This window comes from Pituophis catenifer, unplaced genomic scaffold (genome assembly GCF_029215685.1).
Source record: "Pituophis catenifer annectens isolate HBS135680 unplaced genomic scaffold, rPitCat1.0.hap2 SCAF_3, whole genome shotgun sequence".
NCBI classification, from domain to species: domain Eukaryota; kingdom Metazoa; phylum Chordata; class Lepidosauria; order Squamata; family Colubridae; genus Pituophis; species Pituophis catenifer.
The window spans coordinates 179,521,457-179,539,613 of NW_027256883.1; the positions used below are offsets into that span (position 1 = coordinate 179,521,457).

Genomic DNA, 18,157 nt, shown 5'->3' on the forward strand with positions numbered 1-18,157 from the left:
AGAGCCTTCTGCGCATGCGCAGAGGGTAAAAAGCCTCCCACCGCCAGCACTACCAGATTGCGCGATCTTGATAGAGCCGGCTGAATTTCACCACTGAGAAGTAGTGAGCTTCCCATACATGGGGGAAAAAAAGACAGCCCCAAAAATAAGCCCTAGTGCTTATTTTGGAGCCTGAAAGAAAATAAGACCTGGTCTTATTTTCAGGGAAACATGGGTAGGTAAGTAGATATATAATTGGTTAGTCCTGAAATTTAAAAAAATTAAAATATTTAGACTCCATAGAATGAGGACACATTATGCTACTGCACTAATTTGGCTACTCACATTGGCTGAGAGCTGGGTTGTCAGCGTAGCTACTTTCTCTTGGGATGACTCCAATTCACGGCGTAGTTTGCGGATTTGCTGAAAAAGAAAGAGAGAAAAGGTGGGAAAGTCAGGAAGCAGGAGGATTGCTGGCTCTCCACCAAAGGTCAAGAGCAGAATAGCAGCGGAAAGTAAAGTGAGGGTGTTACTGTACCTCTGACTGCATCCTCTCCTCAGCCTGGCAGCACATAATGGGGGTAGAGGAGAGACAGAGAGGCAGGCAATTAGGGTGAAAGTAATAGAGGCATTCCCAGGCAACACAAGTGATCAGGCAACACAAGTGACCAGCCATGCAAAGAACCCAGCATATGCACAGGCATTTTTCTATTCGGCTGTTATTTCATTCCTCTGCCTCCTCTTCTCATTAGACCTTATAATTTATGGCAATACTGCAAAGTATAGTGCTAGACCATGCTTCTGTTCCCAATAGTGACAAATGCCAAGCCCTCAGTCAACTTTACCCACACTTTCTCTTGGAAAGACTGGGGCTAGAGATCACCCTTAGGAAAGGGGGAAACACAGAGAAAGTGAAAGATGGGACAGAGTAAATAACGAAGGGAGCAAGCTTACTGAGGAATAAGTTGACGAAGCGCTGGAAGCCAGAGACAGCACAGATCCATGAACTGTAATAAAGAAAGAGACTTGTCACAAAGTTTCTACAACTATCCTTCAGATGGATTATGATTGGTTACCAAGTGATCCAGTAGGAGTAGCATGGATGGAAGGTAAGATGGCAGTTTGGGGAGGAGAAAGGTCATATGTCCAAAAAGGAGTGGCTGAACAACATAAAGAGTTCACATGATGGCTAACATCAGAAAACAGAGACAGTAATTATTATTATTATTATTATTATTACTATTTTGCTTCTGAATGCTTGGTTAAAAGATTTCCTGGACCAAACAAAAATTCCGGATGAAAATCTTAAGTTTTTGTGTTTCATGCTTTTTCTTAGAGTAGGAGTTTTCACTTAAATGAAGATATAAATGCCAAAGTATAGTTGCCAAAGTAGAAGTTATGTTTTTCATGCAACTACAGAACCAGAGATAAAAAAACACACTGAGATCCAGATGGTAATAGGCAATCTCTCATTACAACCTCATCTCCATATCTACTGTGTAAACTGGTACTTTATCACCACTTGGCGGCAGTGTGGTCTCCTTTATAGCAGGGGTCCCCAACCTCCAGGCTGTGATCCACTACTGGGCCATGGCCTATTCATGAACAGCGGGCCGGTTCACATGCACACACGTGTGTAGCTCAACTTGCACAAGTCGAGCGGCGCACGCACGTGCATATACCCCAGCCCACAGCTCGCGAAGCCGGTTCTCCTCTCCCTCCCCACTGCCGGGCCACCAAGTCGCAAATGTTGAGGACAGCTACTTTATAGTAAAGTGTTCTGGACAATTTGGAAGTGCTACCATATCCCATTTAAAAATATGTCTTATAAAGGGAGAAAAACCCATAATAAAGCTAGAAACCAGCTATGGCTCATGCAAGACTGATATATGCAATTCCTGACTAACAAATCCTAGTTGATGATACTGGGCATGCATGCATAACTAAGAAATTAAATGATCAGATTATTTTAATTCCTTACTCTGTTTTGCTGTCCCATAAACAAAATAACAATAATAATAACAACTCCCTGCATTGCCACCTGCCAGCACAGCTTGTACTCTTGAGAAGTTCTGATATGCAGAATTACTACAACTGTATCCTTGCATCATTATTATAGAGAAGACTCTTATCTTCCTAGCTGGGTGCAGGACTCTCACCATCATCCACAGGGTCGCGGAAGGAGCCCGAGCGGATCATGCCCTTGGGTCGGTCTGCCAAGGAGAGGGTGCTGCCCATGGGGGAGGCGTTGTAGAGCTCGAAGGTGGAGTCATGAGTGGGAATGCTGTTAGAACGGGTGATCCTTGGGGTGTTGGCTGCCGTGGGACTCACTGCAGGAGAAGGGGGCAGGGAGAAGAGGGGAGTCAGAGCAGCTCAAAGCTAGGGATGGGGTCTAGGAAGCAAGGAGCACTATATATGGGGCTAGCAGCCAGGATCGAGGTGGGGAAAGATAAGGACAAGTCAAATGTGCATCACACCTTGCATAAGATCTTTTATCTGCACCTGTGTAGTTGCATCAGTTTTACTAGTTTGACTTGGGTTGTTATGGTGATTTGGGAGAATATTTGACTCTCAGGCCTATTTAAATGTGAAATAATTTTCATTGACTAAAGCCCATTGACAGATAGTACAGACTATTCAGTACCTGTTAATAAATTCCCATTTTAAAAACTTTAAAAGAATAAATTTATTGCATCAACAATAAAATTGCAAAAGTAAAAAAAAACTATTTTTGTATTAAACTGGAGAGACAAAGAAGATGCAACGATAAATAATATGTGTACAAAGGAACCTAAGCTTATTATGTAGAATATTTCATTATCATTCTTTAAATCTTATTACCTTTATCCCTAATTGGAGAACTGAATTTGCTCAAATTTCTCAGGGGGCTCATTGCTTTTCAGTGCACATAAGAAGCAAAATAGACTTGTACCATAACTATCTATTTATTTTCATATTTTTCTCTAATGAAAAAATACCTATATTTTTCAGTTATGTTCATTTTTTTCCCTTTTTTCAACCCCCACCTCCCCACCCCATTCCCAAGAATGTGAGGCAGAACTCTGAAAAACAAATGCTTAAAACAGTGCCAAAGAATTCTACATGTGAAGCAAGAATGCTGTGTAAGATTCTGGGCTCCTGGATCAAGCTAGGAAAATATACTGACTAAGCAAACCTGAAATCAAGCCTATTGATTTATTTAGATACATTATATCCCGCCCCTATTTTTTAAATGAATAACTCAAGGTGGTGAACATACCTAATACTCCTTCCTCCTCTGATTTTCCACACAACAACAATCTTGTTATTAAACACATTTATATGGCTGCCCAACTCATACACTGTGACTTTGGGTGGCTTACAACATTATTCCATATTCTTAGCTGCTTGTGTGCTCCTAGCAATTCAGTAGGCATAAACTAAAGAAACCATGATCTGTAATTTATAACAGAGAACCAGTTTGGCATAGTGGTTAAGGTACCAGGATAGAAATCAGAAGACTCTGAACCCCAGAAAACTCTTGTGTTGATGCAATAGGTTGAAAAGTCAGATATAAAAAATGTCTGGTTTAAATTTAGTTTAGTCACATGCAGAAGCTTCCAAAAGCTTGCAGGAGGAGTTGCAGAAGTCTACATGTGAAGTTTCACCTTAATCATTGTCTCATCCAATTTCTATAGGCTATTCAAACTATCTCTAAATTTTCTTGAACACGTTTTTCTGATAGGAGGCTATTTTTGCATTATGGGTAGGTTAGAAAGGTGCTAGAAAGAAGAAAATTAAGGAATAGAATTTGAAAAATGGCATAGCTTCTGTTGGATTATACTGATTTAGAACAACTGACCTCTAAGGTTTCCTCTTCTAAAAAAGCAAAATGAAAGGTGACTAACCAACATTTGTGAGTGGAGTTTTCCCAACCAGTGGCATGGAGAGAGCAGGAGGAGAGGGTAGCTCAGAAGCATCATCTGATTCTTGCATTCCTCCAATTGTATGTGAGTGGCGCCTTTCCTTGGTCTCTTCCTGGGGTTGGATTTGATACCTGCCAAAACCCAGAGATAGAGAGGGGATTAATGACAGAGACTGGCAGGATTTTGAAAGAAAATAATTTGAAAAGTGTCATAACAATGCAGTTTAACATAATTAATTTAGTCAGTTCCTATTGCATTAGGCAGGTTTTTTTTTTACAATTCTCTTCTTGCAAATGTATTCATTTATCACATTTTTATACCATCTGTCTCATTTAAGTGACTCAGGGCGGTTTACAATAAAAACAATTAAAAAAATAAGAAATTAATTAAAAATTAAATTAAAATCACTGCTCTATCTCTATGGGGGATTATTGAAAACTAATGGTGTAATTTTATATTCAAAGAAATCCGTTTAAAAGAATAGACTGTAATCTAAAATTATAAAATATAATTGACTACAATTGCTCAGGGAGAATCTAATAAGTCCTTAATTCTAGAATTATGTTAAGGAGGCATGGCTCACAGGAAGATAATAAGCTGTTTGGTATTTTCTTATGGATGCTGGATATGTCATCATCATTATCCAAGACATCATTCTCAAAGGAAATAAATGAAAAGCGATAAATCAAGACCAGAGTTACAATACTAATCAATACAATGATGCTGAAATAAGCCATCAAGGGACTGGGTCACAGTGCATGCAATTATTCTAGTATATATTTGAACTCAACAACAGAAAGAAGTATTTTATATCGCTATGCACTTGTAAACTGAAGTTTTAACTTTTTTACAAAAAAATGTCTTGCTCATTCACTTTAAAAATATATTTTTTAAAAAAACTATTTCAATAATGCAATTACATTTCAATTGTAGCTTTCAGAAAAATAACAAAAGACATGATCAGAGAAATAATCAGAATCGATCCACTGAAATCCATGAGAGTTGTTAATCATGGCTAAATTGATTCCAATGAAACTTGATGTAATCTATATCGGAATTACAGTTGGAATTGCTATATCAGATATGATCAAAAACAGAGTCAAGAAGTCAAGGCTGTAACCAGACCTCCAGTATTATGTAATTTGAACAGAAAAAGAGTGGACTATAATTATAAATTACCTTAGTGAATTGATTTGCTATGGCCTTCTGATTTTCCAATGCTGTAGAATCTCTTGTTTGCTGCTTAAGTAATAACTATGCAACTGGCTCATAGTTATACAACGTTGGCATGAGATAAACTCACATTTTCTTTGATCTTTTTCCATAAGTAGAGGAAGTTAGACATTTCTTACCATTTTACTGATAATAAATAATAGTTAACACAAAGAACAATTACCTCAGTCCCTTCTTGGGTAACGTATTCCGGTCACGGTTAGAGCTGCAGGAAGAAAAATGAGCAGTAGTGCTTGTTCATTATTTGCTTAAATCCAGCTGTGGTGCCTGATAAGCAATAAACTGATCGTGAATTTTGGGGGATAGACCCAATCAGGCTTCACACAAGCCCAGAGTCTGTATTTGCACCAGCTGAGCCACTGCAACTTTGCCATGTATATAAACAAAAGAATCATAAACTAAAAATTATGGTGGGTTTTGTTCCTGCGTTGGAATGCTATAATCCTTTTTCATCTTTTCATCTCATTTTTTAATTAGGTAAAAATTCCCATAAATTGAACCTGGTGAAATGTGCTAATCAAGCACATTCCTGTTATTTGTTTGGCTGTATGGAACTAATTTGCACTTGTGGTTTCTTAGAAGCCTTTTTTTTTTTTTTTTTTTACTTTCATGTCTAGCTTAAAGCCTTAGTATTCCTCAATTTATAACTGGTTGTTTAATGATATTTTGAAGATATTATGGCTTGGAAAGAATGCTTTACACTCTGTAAAATACTTCTGGCCATCATAAAATATTGCATAACTCCAGCTCCAGTCACATGATCATGATCAACCTATTTGTAGGATACTTTTTGCAAAGTGCCCTGCAATCATGTAATCACCATTTCCAATCTTCTCTGCTGCTTCTCCAGAAAGTCAATGGGGAAGCTGGCAGGTTGCAAGCTACTGCCACCTGCCAAAGGTTTCCCCTCCCCTCCATGTGCAGAGAGGGTGACGTGAGAAATTCTTTGTTGGGCTGCAGAAACGAAGTTTGAATCTTCAGAATCTCAGTTTGAGTTCCTTTCCACACATGGAGGGGGATGGAATTCCTGCAGAGTGCTGGAGAGATGGAGATGGCATCTTTGTGATCTCTGCCTCTTCTCTCCATTCCAATGCATGAAGTCCCTTCCATGCAAGGAGAAAAGCTGCCTGCTTTCCTTTGGAGGTAGCTCTTTTATTCTGTCCAATTAACGACCTACACAGTCGCTCAATGACTGCACCTGGAGAAATTGATGTTAGTGAGCAAAGCAGTCACATAGATTCTTTCTTAACAACCACTTTATTCTATGACTGAGATCCCAGCCCCAACTGTGGTCATAAGTTGAGGACTACCTGTAGCCTCTCAGCCAAGAACTATCCAGGTCTAATCTTGCTTCACTTTTACCAGATTAACCAATATTGGGTAAGTGGTGCCACCTACTTATGAACTTATCTATTTTTATTTGTATCCAGCCTTTTTTATTTTTATAAATAACTTCAAGGTAGTGAACACATCCAACACACCTTCCACTTCCAATTTATCCACAACAAGCGAGTTGGGGTGAGAATGACCGGCCGAAAGTCACTCAGCTGGCTTTCATGGCTAAGGTGAAAGGTCTCTTTCTAAAAGTTCTTATGGAACACTATCATGAAAAATATTCTCCCCATAGCAAAGGTAACCCATTTCTCTTCCTTTACCTTTCCAGGTGTGTAATTCTTGGGCTCCCAGTCCAGGCCATCTCACTGGATTCTTCCTCAGCAGCAACAGGAGGCGTAGAGGCAGTGGTAGGTGCAGCAGTGCTGCCTACAGAGAAGGCATTGTGCAGGTTCATAGGCATCTGTAAGGATTCCATGCTCCTGTGCAATCCTGAAAGCTTGGAGTACATGCGGGTTTCCTTGGGAATACTGTAGCCACCCATGAGCTCCAGGCCCTGGGAAAAGCTAGCAGAGTTAATGTTAAGGACTGGAGCAGGGCTTGGTGTGAAGCATGACGTGAGATGGGTGCCCACATTTACAGCCGCTGGGTGTGACTCTTGCAGTTTACCACTATGCATCTGATGGAGATCATTTGAAGAAGGGAGATCTAGACTGTTAGAGTTCACCTTGTCTAAGTTTGCCAAAGAAGGAGCTTTTACATAGCTTTTGGCAGCTGACCTGCAAAAGAGGAGAACAGTATTAAGGTAAAGTTTGGTATAGTGTCTGACATTGCATGCCATGATCATTTCATGTATTGTGAAAACATTATATCTAGCACAAGTACATTAAACATTTGCATATGATATAGAAAACAACAACTTTAAGCTACATTGACACTCATATAAGAATCAAATGCATCAAATTCACTATCCTGTTGATTTGGGAATATCAGGATCATAGCTTATTTCAGTAACTTAAAAATGTTTCTTTTCAGGAGATATTCCCATTACCTCAAGTCATCCCAATGCAATCAGGACTCAAATCAGACACTGAGTAACACTTTTTTTAAATAAATAAAAAAAAGGGGGTTTACAAAGATGAATTGAAACTATTAGGCTCTACAGCAGGGCTGTCAAACTCCTGGCCAAGGGCCAGATGTGTCACGGCCACACCAGGTTTAGTGAAGTCCTGATATGTCATGTGACGCTGCCGTGACGCTGTGAGTTTGACACCCCTGCTGTAGAGCAATTCTGAACGTATAATCACAGGAAAACCACAGAAACCTGCTTTTTCAGTCAGGCCTTTGGTTCATCTAACTTAATACCAACACCAATTGGCAAAAGCTTGCCAGAATTTCAGGCACAAATGTATTCAATTCTTAAAGATTCTGAGAGATTACATCTTGAGTTTAAGTTGCCTACAATTTTTGCTTAGCAATATATAAAATGAAATATGCACTAATTAATAGTATGGCAGATATTCTAATAGTCATATTTGCAGTTTAATAGATGCAGTGCCTAAACAATAAGGAACAATTCTGTTTTGCAAGGAACTAAAAAGTGAAATGAAAGAATTTGTTGTGTACTTGAACTATGGAATGAAAAAATAGAATATCCTATTATGGAGACTCAGTGGGCTTAAAAAATGTCACATATGCTTATGATGTATAATTGAAATTCATAAGAAAATGGTATTTCATGCTTATTAGAGCATGAAATTAGAGCTGTGGTGGCACAGTGGTTAGAATGCAGTACTGCAGGCTACTTCTGCTCACTACTGGCTGCCTGCAATTTGGCAGTTGGAATTGCTGGGAGGCTCAAGGTTGACTCAGCCTTCCATCCTTCCGAGGTCAGTAAAATGATGATTCAGATTGTTGGGGGCACTATGCTGACTCTGCAAACTGCTTTGAGAGGGCCATAAAGTACTGTGAAGCAGTATATAATTGCTATCGCTATTATTAGACCTCTAAAAATGGTTCAAAATATCAGATTTTTATGCTAAATATAGGAAATATTTATCTTGTTTTTTTTTGTTGATGATACAGCATTTATTAAATTTTAGTTTTAAAAAATAAAAACTTTTTTTTAGTATTCCATAACTCTCATATTACTGTATTTTTCAGACGATAAGACACTCTGGACTATAAGATGCACCTAGCTTTTGGAGAGGAAAACAAGAAAAAAAAAATCTGCCTCTGCCTCCCAGCAATTTGCCTCCTTGCAGCAAACAGCAAACAGCATGGTCAACTTCAGCACAGCCTGATTTATCAGGAGCAGCTGATTAGCGGTTGGATCTGCCTCCTGGAATACCACCTATCAGCTGTTCCAGGGAATTGCCACCACCCATCACTGCTGCTACCTATCACTGCCTCTGCACACCCCATTTACGGCCTCTGGGTGTCCCATTTTCGGCCGCCGCATGTCCCATTTTTGGCCCATTCCAGGTGGCGGGAATAGGCGGTGGCAATCCCCACCACCTGGAACGGGCTGAAAATGGGGCGTGTGGAGGCCAAAAATGGGGTGTGCGGAGGCAGAAAAAGGGATGCACAGAGGCTGAAAAGGGGACGCACAGAGGCTGAAAAAGGGACACGTGAAGGAGGTGATAGGCGGCAGCAGCAATGGGCGGTGACAGCGGCAATGGCCGATGGTGATCTCTGCAGCTTGGAACAGCTGATAGGCAGTATTCCGGGAGGCAAATCCAACTGCCAATCAGCTGCTCATGCTAAATCAGGCTGTGCTGAAGCTGACCAGGCGGTTTGCTATTTGCTGTAAGGAGGCAAATTGCTGGGAGGCAGAGGCCAAAGGGTGGGGGCTAGTGGGTGGGCGGGGCTTCAGCAACATTTGCTATATAAGACACACAGACATTTCCACCCACTTTGGGGGGGGGAAGTGTGTCTTATACACCGAAAAATACGGTACTCACTTGTAATCAGAATTCCAAGATTCTTTTTATATTTGCCAAGTTAGATATTCTCTCTATATAAATGCATTTAATTTTTTTAAATGCATTTAAATGAAAAAAATCACCATTATATCTCATTGCATTATTTTTAGTCCTATGGTGACTCTTACTGAGTTTGCTCATAATTTTGTTTGATCAAGAATATTAAAATATAGTTTCTCAGTTTTATGAGGTCCTCAGAGTTTGAGGATCTCTGCAAAGTTTCTCAAACTCTTTATACAAATCATTTATGTAAGTATTAAAAACAACCAAATTCTATTAAATTTCACTTGACACCTTAATCTCATTTCATGAAAAACAACTAATGAGAAATTTTTAGAATTTAGAAACCGACCCAGATTCGATCTTGCAATCTTTAGAATGCTTGTTCAGGGAATCTATGGATCCACCTAACAGAATGCCACCTAGCCCATATTTATCATGCTTTATCAAAATATCATATGTATTTTGTCTGAGTCATGGCACTTTGTTCTAGTCATGGCACTCCAGACTCCACCATTTTATTCCCATTTTATTCTTGAATTAGAAAAAAACACAAAATAAAGCACTGATCGAAATGACTTTTCCCCCCTAGTAACTAAATAACAAAAGTAAGCTCACCTTGTCTCCAATATGGACAGGAAAGAGTTACTGTGACTGGAAGACTATGAACTACAGAGTACTATCCAAGAACAGAAGGAATTATTCACTTGTCTTCATATTTATAATTGCCTTTACAAGCATAAATAATTGTACAGCTATAATTAATTGCAATTATGTAATTGCCTTTACATAAATAATTGTGAACTGAAGCATCTTATTTTTTCATAACCGCTGTTCCTACCTGAGTGGTGTTGGCGGCAGCTCAGCCTCTTTTGCAGGGATCTGGTGGCCACTTGGAGCTTTTGGGGTGCTTTCAGGGGAGCCCATGCTCTTGAGTGAGACAGAGTCAGAGTCTAGTGCCACTGCTTTGGCTTTGGCCTTCTCCTTCTCCCTGTCAGTCTGATTCACTGGCCCTGGAGTGCTCCTACTTGCCCCTATTTTAGAGGGTTCCTTGAGGCGTGAAACAGAAATACCCCCCTTGGCACTGAGGAGGCTGGGATCAATGTTGCTGCTGACAGGACGTGGGCCACTTCGTCCTCCAGTGACACTCATGGAGCTAGATTTGGCAGGGCGTGGCAGGCTCCGGTACTGGATGTTGGTACGGGCCCCTGGCGCCATAAACCCAGGCTCCCCTGCATTGGAGACATCCAAGCTGGTTTTCCTGCCATTGACGGGTTTCACAGGGATACTGGAGTTCTTCTGGATCTTGCCAAGTGTAGCTGAGCCACCAGCTTGCATCACTGTAGCAGTACCCGTTGCAGGAGGGGGTTTCTTGTTGTAACCAAAGGAGCCAGCCGTGGTGGTTCGTGTAAGCCCAGAGGGAGGCTTCTTGGCATCTGAAAGCCGATCTCGGCCAGCATCAGAAGATGAACGTTGCAGGCCAGCATTTTTCACAAACAGTTTGTTTTTGTCTGTTGCTTTTGCTTCAGGCTTACCTGAGAGAGGGAAGAACTGATCAGGAAACAACATTTGGAATAGATACCGGAAAAGGTGTGTCTTTACACAGATCTTTGGATAATAAAAAGAAGTTATTTCTATTTTATTAGAAATCTTATTATTACATATTATACATACATACATACATACATACGTGTGTATATGTATGTGTGTGTGTGTATATATATGTTTTCGTAGATTTTCACGGGTAGAGTTATGCAAGTCTTGGCGTAGTCGGGTCTTTTCCTGTGTAAGATTGAGAGTATCTTGGCGATGTTTCGACGAGGTCCCACTCATCATCTTCAGGCTTCGTGCCGAAGGCTTTGCTTGCACAGGCACGAAGCCGAAGGCACCAGCCTGAAGATGACGAGTGGGATCTTGTCGAAACGTCGCCAAGATACTCTCAATCTTACATGGGAAAAGACCCGAATACGCCAAGACTTGCATACACACACACACACACACACACATTATATGTATGTTTGTGTATATCTATCTATCTATCTATCTATCTATCTATCTATCTATCTATCTATCTTTTGTTATTTTTACAAATAACTCAAGGCGGCAAACATATCCAACACACCTTCCTCCTCCTATTTCCCCCACAACAACTCTGTGAGATGGGTTGGGCTGAGAGTGAGTGACTGGCCCAAGATCACCCAGCATTCTTTCTTGTCATGGTCAAGGTGGAACTTGAATTCATTGTCTTTTGCTTTCTAGCCAGGTGCCTTAACTACTAGACCAAACTTACCTTTAGCTTGAGTCAAATTTTGCCCATTGGCCCTCCCTCCAGATAGCCAAAACCTGTTTCTGTCCCTTTCCATTCCCCAAGCCCCATTCCACAATATGAACTTAATCCATTCCCATAATCATGGCAGGTCATCAAAAAATCTGATATATTGTAGTTGCCTCATTGGAAACTTATTGCCTTGAAATGCTGGGTGCAATGTGATACAACAGTTCTCCCGGAATGTCAGGATATGTTCTTATTTGTGTATATGTGTGTGTATACTAACTACAAGGCACAAAAGAAGAGATGAGGTTATAATAGCCTTAATATTCAACCAGAAAACAAATACTAGATTAATTTTGTAAATTTTTTGCCTCAAAAAGAAAAAAAAATAGATCTTTGCCACACTAGTCCAGTCTAATTGCTAAGCTCCTTTCCTTTGGGCGGAAGATAAATAATTTACTCAAATTGGACATTTTGGAGTTTTGGGTATCATATATGACAATGGTGAAATCCTATTTTTTTTACTACTGGTTCTGTGGGCATGGCTTGGTGGGCGTGGTATGACTTGGTGAGCGTGGCAGGGGAGGATACTGCAAAATCTCCATTCCCACCCCACTCCAGGGGAAGGATACTGCAAAATCCCCATTCCCTCCCCACTCCTGGGGGAAGGATATTGCAAAATCTCCATCCCCACTCCACTTTAGGGCCAGCCAGAAGTGGCATTGCCGGTTCTCCGAACTACTCAAAATTTCTGCTACCGGTTCTCCAGAACCTGTCAGAACCTGCTGGATTTTACCCCTGATATATGAGCTTGAAAGCACTTAGACAGAAAAGGTAAAGTGTAAGATTTTTCCAATTAACAATGTCTTGTTGATAATTCACCTCTTTTATCTCCTACAAAAACCATAAAAAACCATGGTCTATACTGTAAACATATAGCGTATTTAGGTATGAGCATACAGCTAATAAAAAGGAAAGGTGTTGCCACATTTGTCTACAAGTATCAATTATTTGTGATTTAGTTTGGTGAAGTGGTTAAAACATCAGGCTAGAAACTGAGAAATTGTGAGTTTTAGTCCTGCCACAGGCAGAAAGCTGGCTGGGTGACCTGCACCTAGTCACCTTCTCTCTTTCCTAGGAAGGACGCAATGCAAACCACTTCTGAAAAATCTTGCCGAGAAAACTGCAAGGACTTGTCCAGGCAGTTTCCGAGAATTGGACACATCTGAATGGGAAAAAATACTCAGTTGTAGTAATTGTTGCAATTGCAACATTTTTGCTCAGAATAGCTTTCATCATCCATCCCTTGGATTTCTACTGCTCTAATCCTTCAACCATAATACTCAGTTGCCATGCTGCCTAAAAGATAATAAGGGATAGAAGGTTACAGTATGCAGTAAAAAGGTGGATTCCCAGGAAAAGGAGTGTGTGAGAAAGAGGATGAAAACAGCCCAACTCTCATAATTTACAGACTATATTGTAAATGCAGACAGTACTGTAAAGTGCTTAGTTTGGCAAGATTCCATCTACAGATGTGACAAAAGAACTAAGCTTGGTTATTTTTTATTTGAAGTTTGACTTAGTCTGAAACATCTGAAGAGCACCAAATTGGGAGGTAGCTGGTTTAAAAGTTCCTAATAATAATAAAACGACATAACTGAATAGTTACTGGGGAACAATGGTAGATTCAATAAAATATTTCTGGCCTTATTAGTGCCCTAGAAATAGTCATGCACTCCTGCTTGGATTCTGCAGACAGCTGGGAAGCAAATAAAAAGTGTAACAGTATAATTTCAATGACAATCTCACCTGCCACTTTCAGAGTCTGGGCTGTGTGAGTAATGGGGGAGGTCACTGCCACAGGTGGTGTCTTGCCCTTCTTCAAGGATCCTGGTGGGCCCAAACTAACAGGCTTTTTCAGCTCCCCACCTTTCGCAGGAGCTTCATCACAGCTTTCAGAACGTTCCCGACGCCACTTGGAGGAACTGTGCTCCATTTTCAGGCTCCCACTGTCATAATCCATCTTCTTCTGGGTCTTCTCCTCTGGTTCACCATACCAGTTCAGCCCACTCTCTGCCAATGACCGTTTCTCAGAATCTGTGCGTAGCTGCAGGGCAGAAAAAAGTGTCAAATGGACATTTCAGTCTTTCCTTCTGTGATACTCCCCAAGTTTACACACTCATCTGTCTGGTTCAGAAATATTGTGACTTGGTGGCAATAAGTCATGGGCCCTTGCTCCTATATTTCTAAATAATCCTCTTCACAGTGGGCATGCCAGGAGATTGCCTGCATTTAAAGCACATATTTCACTGCTCAGCTGCAGCCTTTATACCATCAAAGCCTCTAAAGCCTTTGAAAGCACTGATTTGAAGAAGAGAGGTCTGCAGAGGTCTTGTTTTGAAAGGCATATAGGCCCCTCATGCATTGTAAGACAGAATTCAGAGCAAGCACTTAGTATTTGCCAGATTTATGTTCTTATCCATCACAATAGGCAACACAACAAATTAGATGAATGTAGACAGAATGGTCAGTGTGGCCTACATCATGCATGATTAATATTAATCTTAATGATTTTAATGCAACTATTGTAACTGTAATTAGATTTAGATCCAATCCAGTATTTTAAGAAAAGATGCACAGATGAAAGAATAATTTTTAAAAAAATCCCCCCCAAAATTATTTCACAACAAATTAAACTTTTTCAATGGCAGCTATGTTAACAGTAACAATGAAAGAAATTAAAGAACAATGAATTCTGGGGGAAAAAATGATTTTGCAAATAATTTGCAAATAAGCCAAGAAAATGTATACTGTGAGGAAAGAAAAAAAGGGGAAATGGTATTGAAGTTAGAAAATGGAAATACTGTAATAACAACAGATAATCGAAAGATACAATAGTACTAATTAATACTGCTTCAAATTATATAAAGGAGAAGAAATTCCCCTGGCAAAGAGTGGTGAATATTTGAAGAAACAAAATTTATCAAAGATCCCAGAAAAACAGAAACAATTAACAATTGACATATTACAATAAGGAATTTTGTGAAGCTATAAAAAAGGGCAAAATTGGGAAAGACCAGGCAGTTTACCAGCTTCTTATTATAAACATTTTGAATATGAATCATTACAATTATTGCAAAACTCTATGAATTCTATTTTGCAAACTAGAAACATACCACATAGTTGGATGTAGGCCAATACAGCAGTAATATCTAAAGAAGCTCGACTTGACTTCACCAAAAGTACCTTCAAGTACCATTACTTGATATCATTATTGAATAATGATTTTAAAGTATTTACAACAATTTTAGCTGAAAGAATGAAGATGGTTTTATAGGACTTTATTCATGAAAATCATTGGAACAACATAATGTTGCTTTTCAAAAGTACTTTCAAAAGCCCTTTTGTGAGGCAGATGGTTAAGAAGATAGATAGATAGATAGATAGATAGATAGATAGATAGATAGATAGATAGATAGATAGATAGATAGTTAGGCAGGCAGGCAGCCAGCCAGCCAGCCAGCCAGCCCGCCCCATAATTTTTGGTCTACCTACCGCTATGGCAGAGTTCCTACGGGAAGCCGTGGGGGTGGAAGGCAGGGAATTGAGCGAAGAACTAGCATTGAATTCTTCTGAACTGAGATTGTCTGAGGCATCACTGAGGCCACTGCTGATGGAACTACTTTCATCCCAACTGTAAGTCAGAAAAAAGATAAATGATTAGCAACATTTAGCACAGAGGTACTGCTATATAATCAAATGCATCTGCCCCACTCAATAATGTCCTGGAAGAGAAAACAAGGAGTAACAACTAACAATTGCAAAATAATAAATTGATCTACAAACAGGATGTTCCATCCTACTTCCTAAAATAAAAGCAAAGATAAAGTGGTAATTTTATATTGGACTATAGTGGTCCAATATATATTAGACTATATTGGACTAAAGTGGTAAGTTATATTGGACTATAACTGTTTAGTTTAATTAAAATCACCCAGTATGAGCCAAATCTTAGTAATTAGTCCAAAGAAAAAGTTGCCAAAGATATTGAATGTCCCAGGCCAAAGAGCTCGTGCTCTGGATCAGCTGTGCTTCACCTGGTCCTTTCACGAATATTGGATTTCAGTTCCAATCATTCCCAGCCGCCAAATATTATAATGAGTTGGGATTATAGGAATTAGTCCAACACATCTGGAAGGCATGACACTAAGGAAGGCCATTCCAGACTACTTTATTTATAGATTCATTGGACCTTAGCATTCCTTTATTAATTTAGCTAACTAAGGTAGGCCAAACAATGCTAAGTGGCTTGCTAGTTTCCATTATTTCCACTGTTCATCTAGGAGGCGCAAAGATTATTCAAATGCCAACTCATGCTGTGTGTGTGTGTGTGTGTGTGTGTGTGTGTGTGTGTGTGTGTGTGTGTCTACACACACACACAAAGTAATAAGGCAAATTTAATCTGGTTTGATTACATTGCAATGATTATCATTGCAATTTAATCACTAATGCAGATGGAAAACATTGAGAAATCCTATCTAAAGATGAGGAATGGCAAGTGGGAGGAAGATGATGAGGAACTATTGCCAATCTTTCCGCATGGGACAAGGAGTTCATGAATACCCTGAACAGGAAGAAGCTTCTTTCCAGCTCAGAGAGGCTGACAGGAGCAGGTGCTTGGGGGGAAGGAAAAGCAATGTGTCTGTTTGTTTATCTCACTAAAAGGCTTCATTCATCTCTTCTGGTGTTTTACACATTAAACTCCAAGCTGATTAGCCCAGATGCATTCAAATAACTACCCATGTCTGAGCTTCTCTTTAAAAAGGCAAGCTTTCCAAACATGTCCATGTGTCCTGTATGAAAAGGGCTAATTATCAAAAGGGTTAATTACTTGGTTATGGGTCTATATTTAACATACAATATTGAGAGAAAAAAACAACAACCTGATCACCTTAGACAGCACACTTTTTATGTATGAATGAAACTATCACACGTCCAAATATCTTCACGAACAATTTTGAATTGCACTTCTCAATCATTATGTTCAGCTCTCTGTTCAACCATTCAACAGATGGTGAATGCTTAAGGCTGGGAGGATATTTCTAAATCAGGAGACAGTGTAATGATTTGTTTTCATTTTTTTTTAAATTAGCAAACAACTTACAAACAGAACAAAAGGAAAACAATCCCACCATTTACAAAGAACAAGCGTGGTAAAATGTTGTTCCAGATGTTTTTGAAATTTACTGTCATATAACATGCTCAATAAAGTCCACTAATTACCTTGTTTATGGGAAATAAAATTTACTGATTCAATTTTATTTTACAGTGAAACCTTGACTTAGCAGTCCTTAATACATTGGACTTCGAATGCAATAGATGAGATTCTGATTGTATTTGCATCATTTTATATCATGTGTCTATTTCCATTACAATCCAAAAAGTACACCTTGATGCAAATGACGTAGATTATGTCATTTGCATGATGACAGGATAGATATAAACTGTAATTAGTTTTGCTTAGTTTTAACTTTTAGTTATGAAGTAAAACTATAGCTTAATTTAATCTGTTAACATAGTTGTACTGTATAAACTAAGGTTTTTAGCTAAATATTTTGTAAGAAATAGCCATTAAGGCTTATTCAACAAAACATGGTTAAACAGACTTAACTTTAATGTAATATATCATGGATGTCAAATTTGCCATGTCATGATGTCATGTGATATATTGCGACATTTTTTTGCCTTTGTGAAACTGAGGTGGGAGTGGCCTGTGCGTGACGCATCCAGCCTGTGGGCCACCAGTTTCACACCCTTGTAATATGAACTCAACTTGTGATTTGGGAACTGCATGAAAATAGAGGTAGCTTCTCAAATTGGTGCATATCCCACTCTTAGAAACTAATAACTACCATTTTTCACCATGATTTAGTCTTAAATGTGTTCAGTTAAAATATATGCTTTATGTACATTGATTATTATTAGTGAATCAAATTTGCATTATACAGAATCATCACAAAAATGTCTTGGGTGTGTTAATGGGGATTCTTCTGTTGAGCTGTATTATGCCAATAAGGATAAAAGGATTAACAGAGGTTTAACTCTTTTGTCCAACTGTTGGCATAAAGTTGAGGTCCTAAAATATCACTGTAAAAATGGGGGTCATTCTAGATTAATTTTACTTCCCTCTCTCCAATCACGTAGTGGGTAGAAGTTGGGAGAAGGAGGATGAGGAGTGAGTAAGCCTCTAATTCTATTGATAGAAATGCCAACACTGATTAGGCAAGTGCAAAATTGATAAAATATTGTTTTGCTTTAACAATTTAAAAAGGAACAGGAAGTGATAATCTATCAGACATATGGCAGCTTGGAAGCCATCAAAGATGGTCATTTCTGATTGACTAGGGCATCTGTGTGCTCAAAGTGCATAGGGCAATTTTCTCTGAGATAAT

At 39.2% G+C, this 18,157-nt stretch overlaps 1 protein-coding gene across 1 annotated transcript in view; it reads right to left on the bottom strand.

Annotated features, from left to right (window-relative positions):
• NAV1 (neuron navigator 1) overlaps nt 1–18,157 on the bottom strand; it is a 166,574-nt gene that overhangs the window by 21,470 nt on the left and 126,947 nt on the right. The window contains 10 exon segments of the mRNA XM_070939887.1: nt 325–402; nt 518–541; nt 934–986; nt 2,139–2,309; nt 3,867–4,015; nt 5,281–5,322; nt 6,773–7,228; nt 10,275–10,968; nt 13,515–13,812; nt 15,261–15,399. Coding sequence (XP_070795988.1) covers nt 325–402; nt 518–541; nt 934–986; nt 2,139–2,309; nt 3,867–4,015; nt 5,281–5,322; nt 6,773–7,228; nt 10,275–10,968; nt 13,515–13,812; nt 15,261–15,399 — 2,104 coding nt within the window.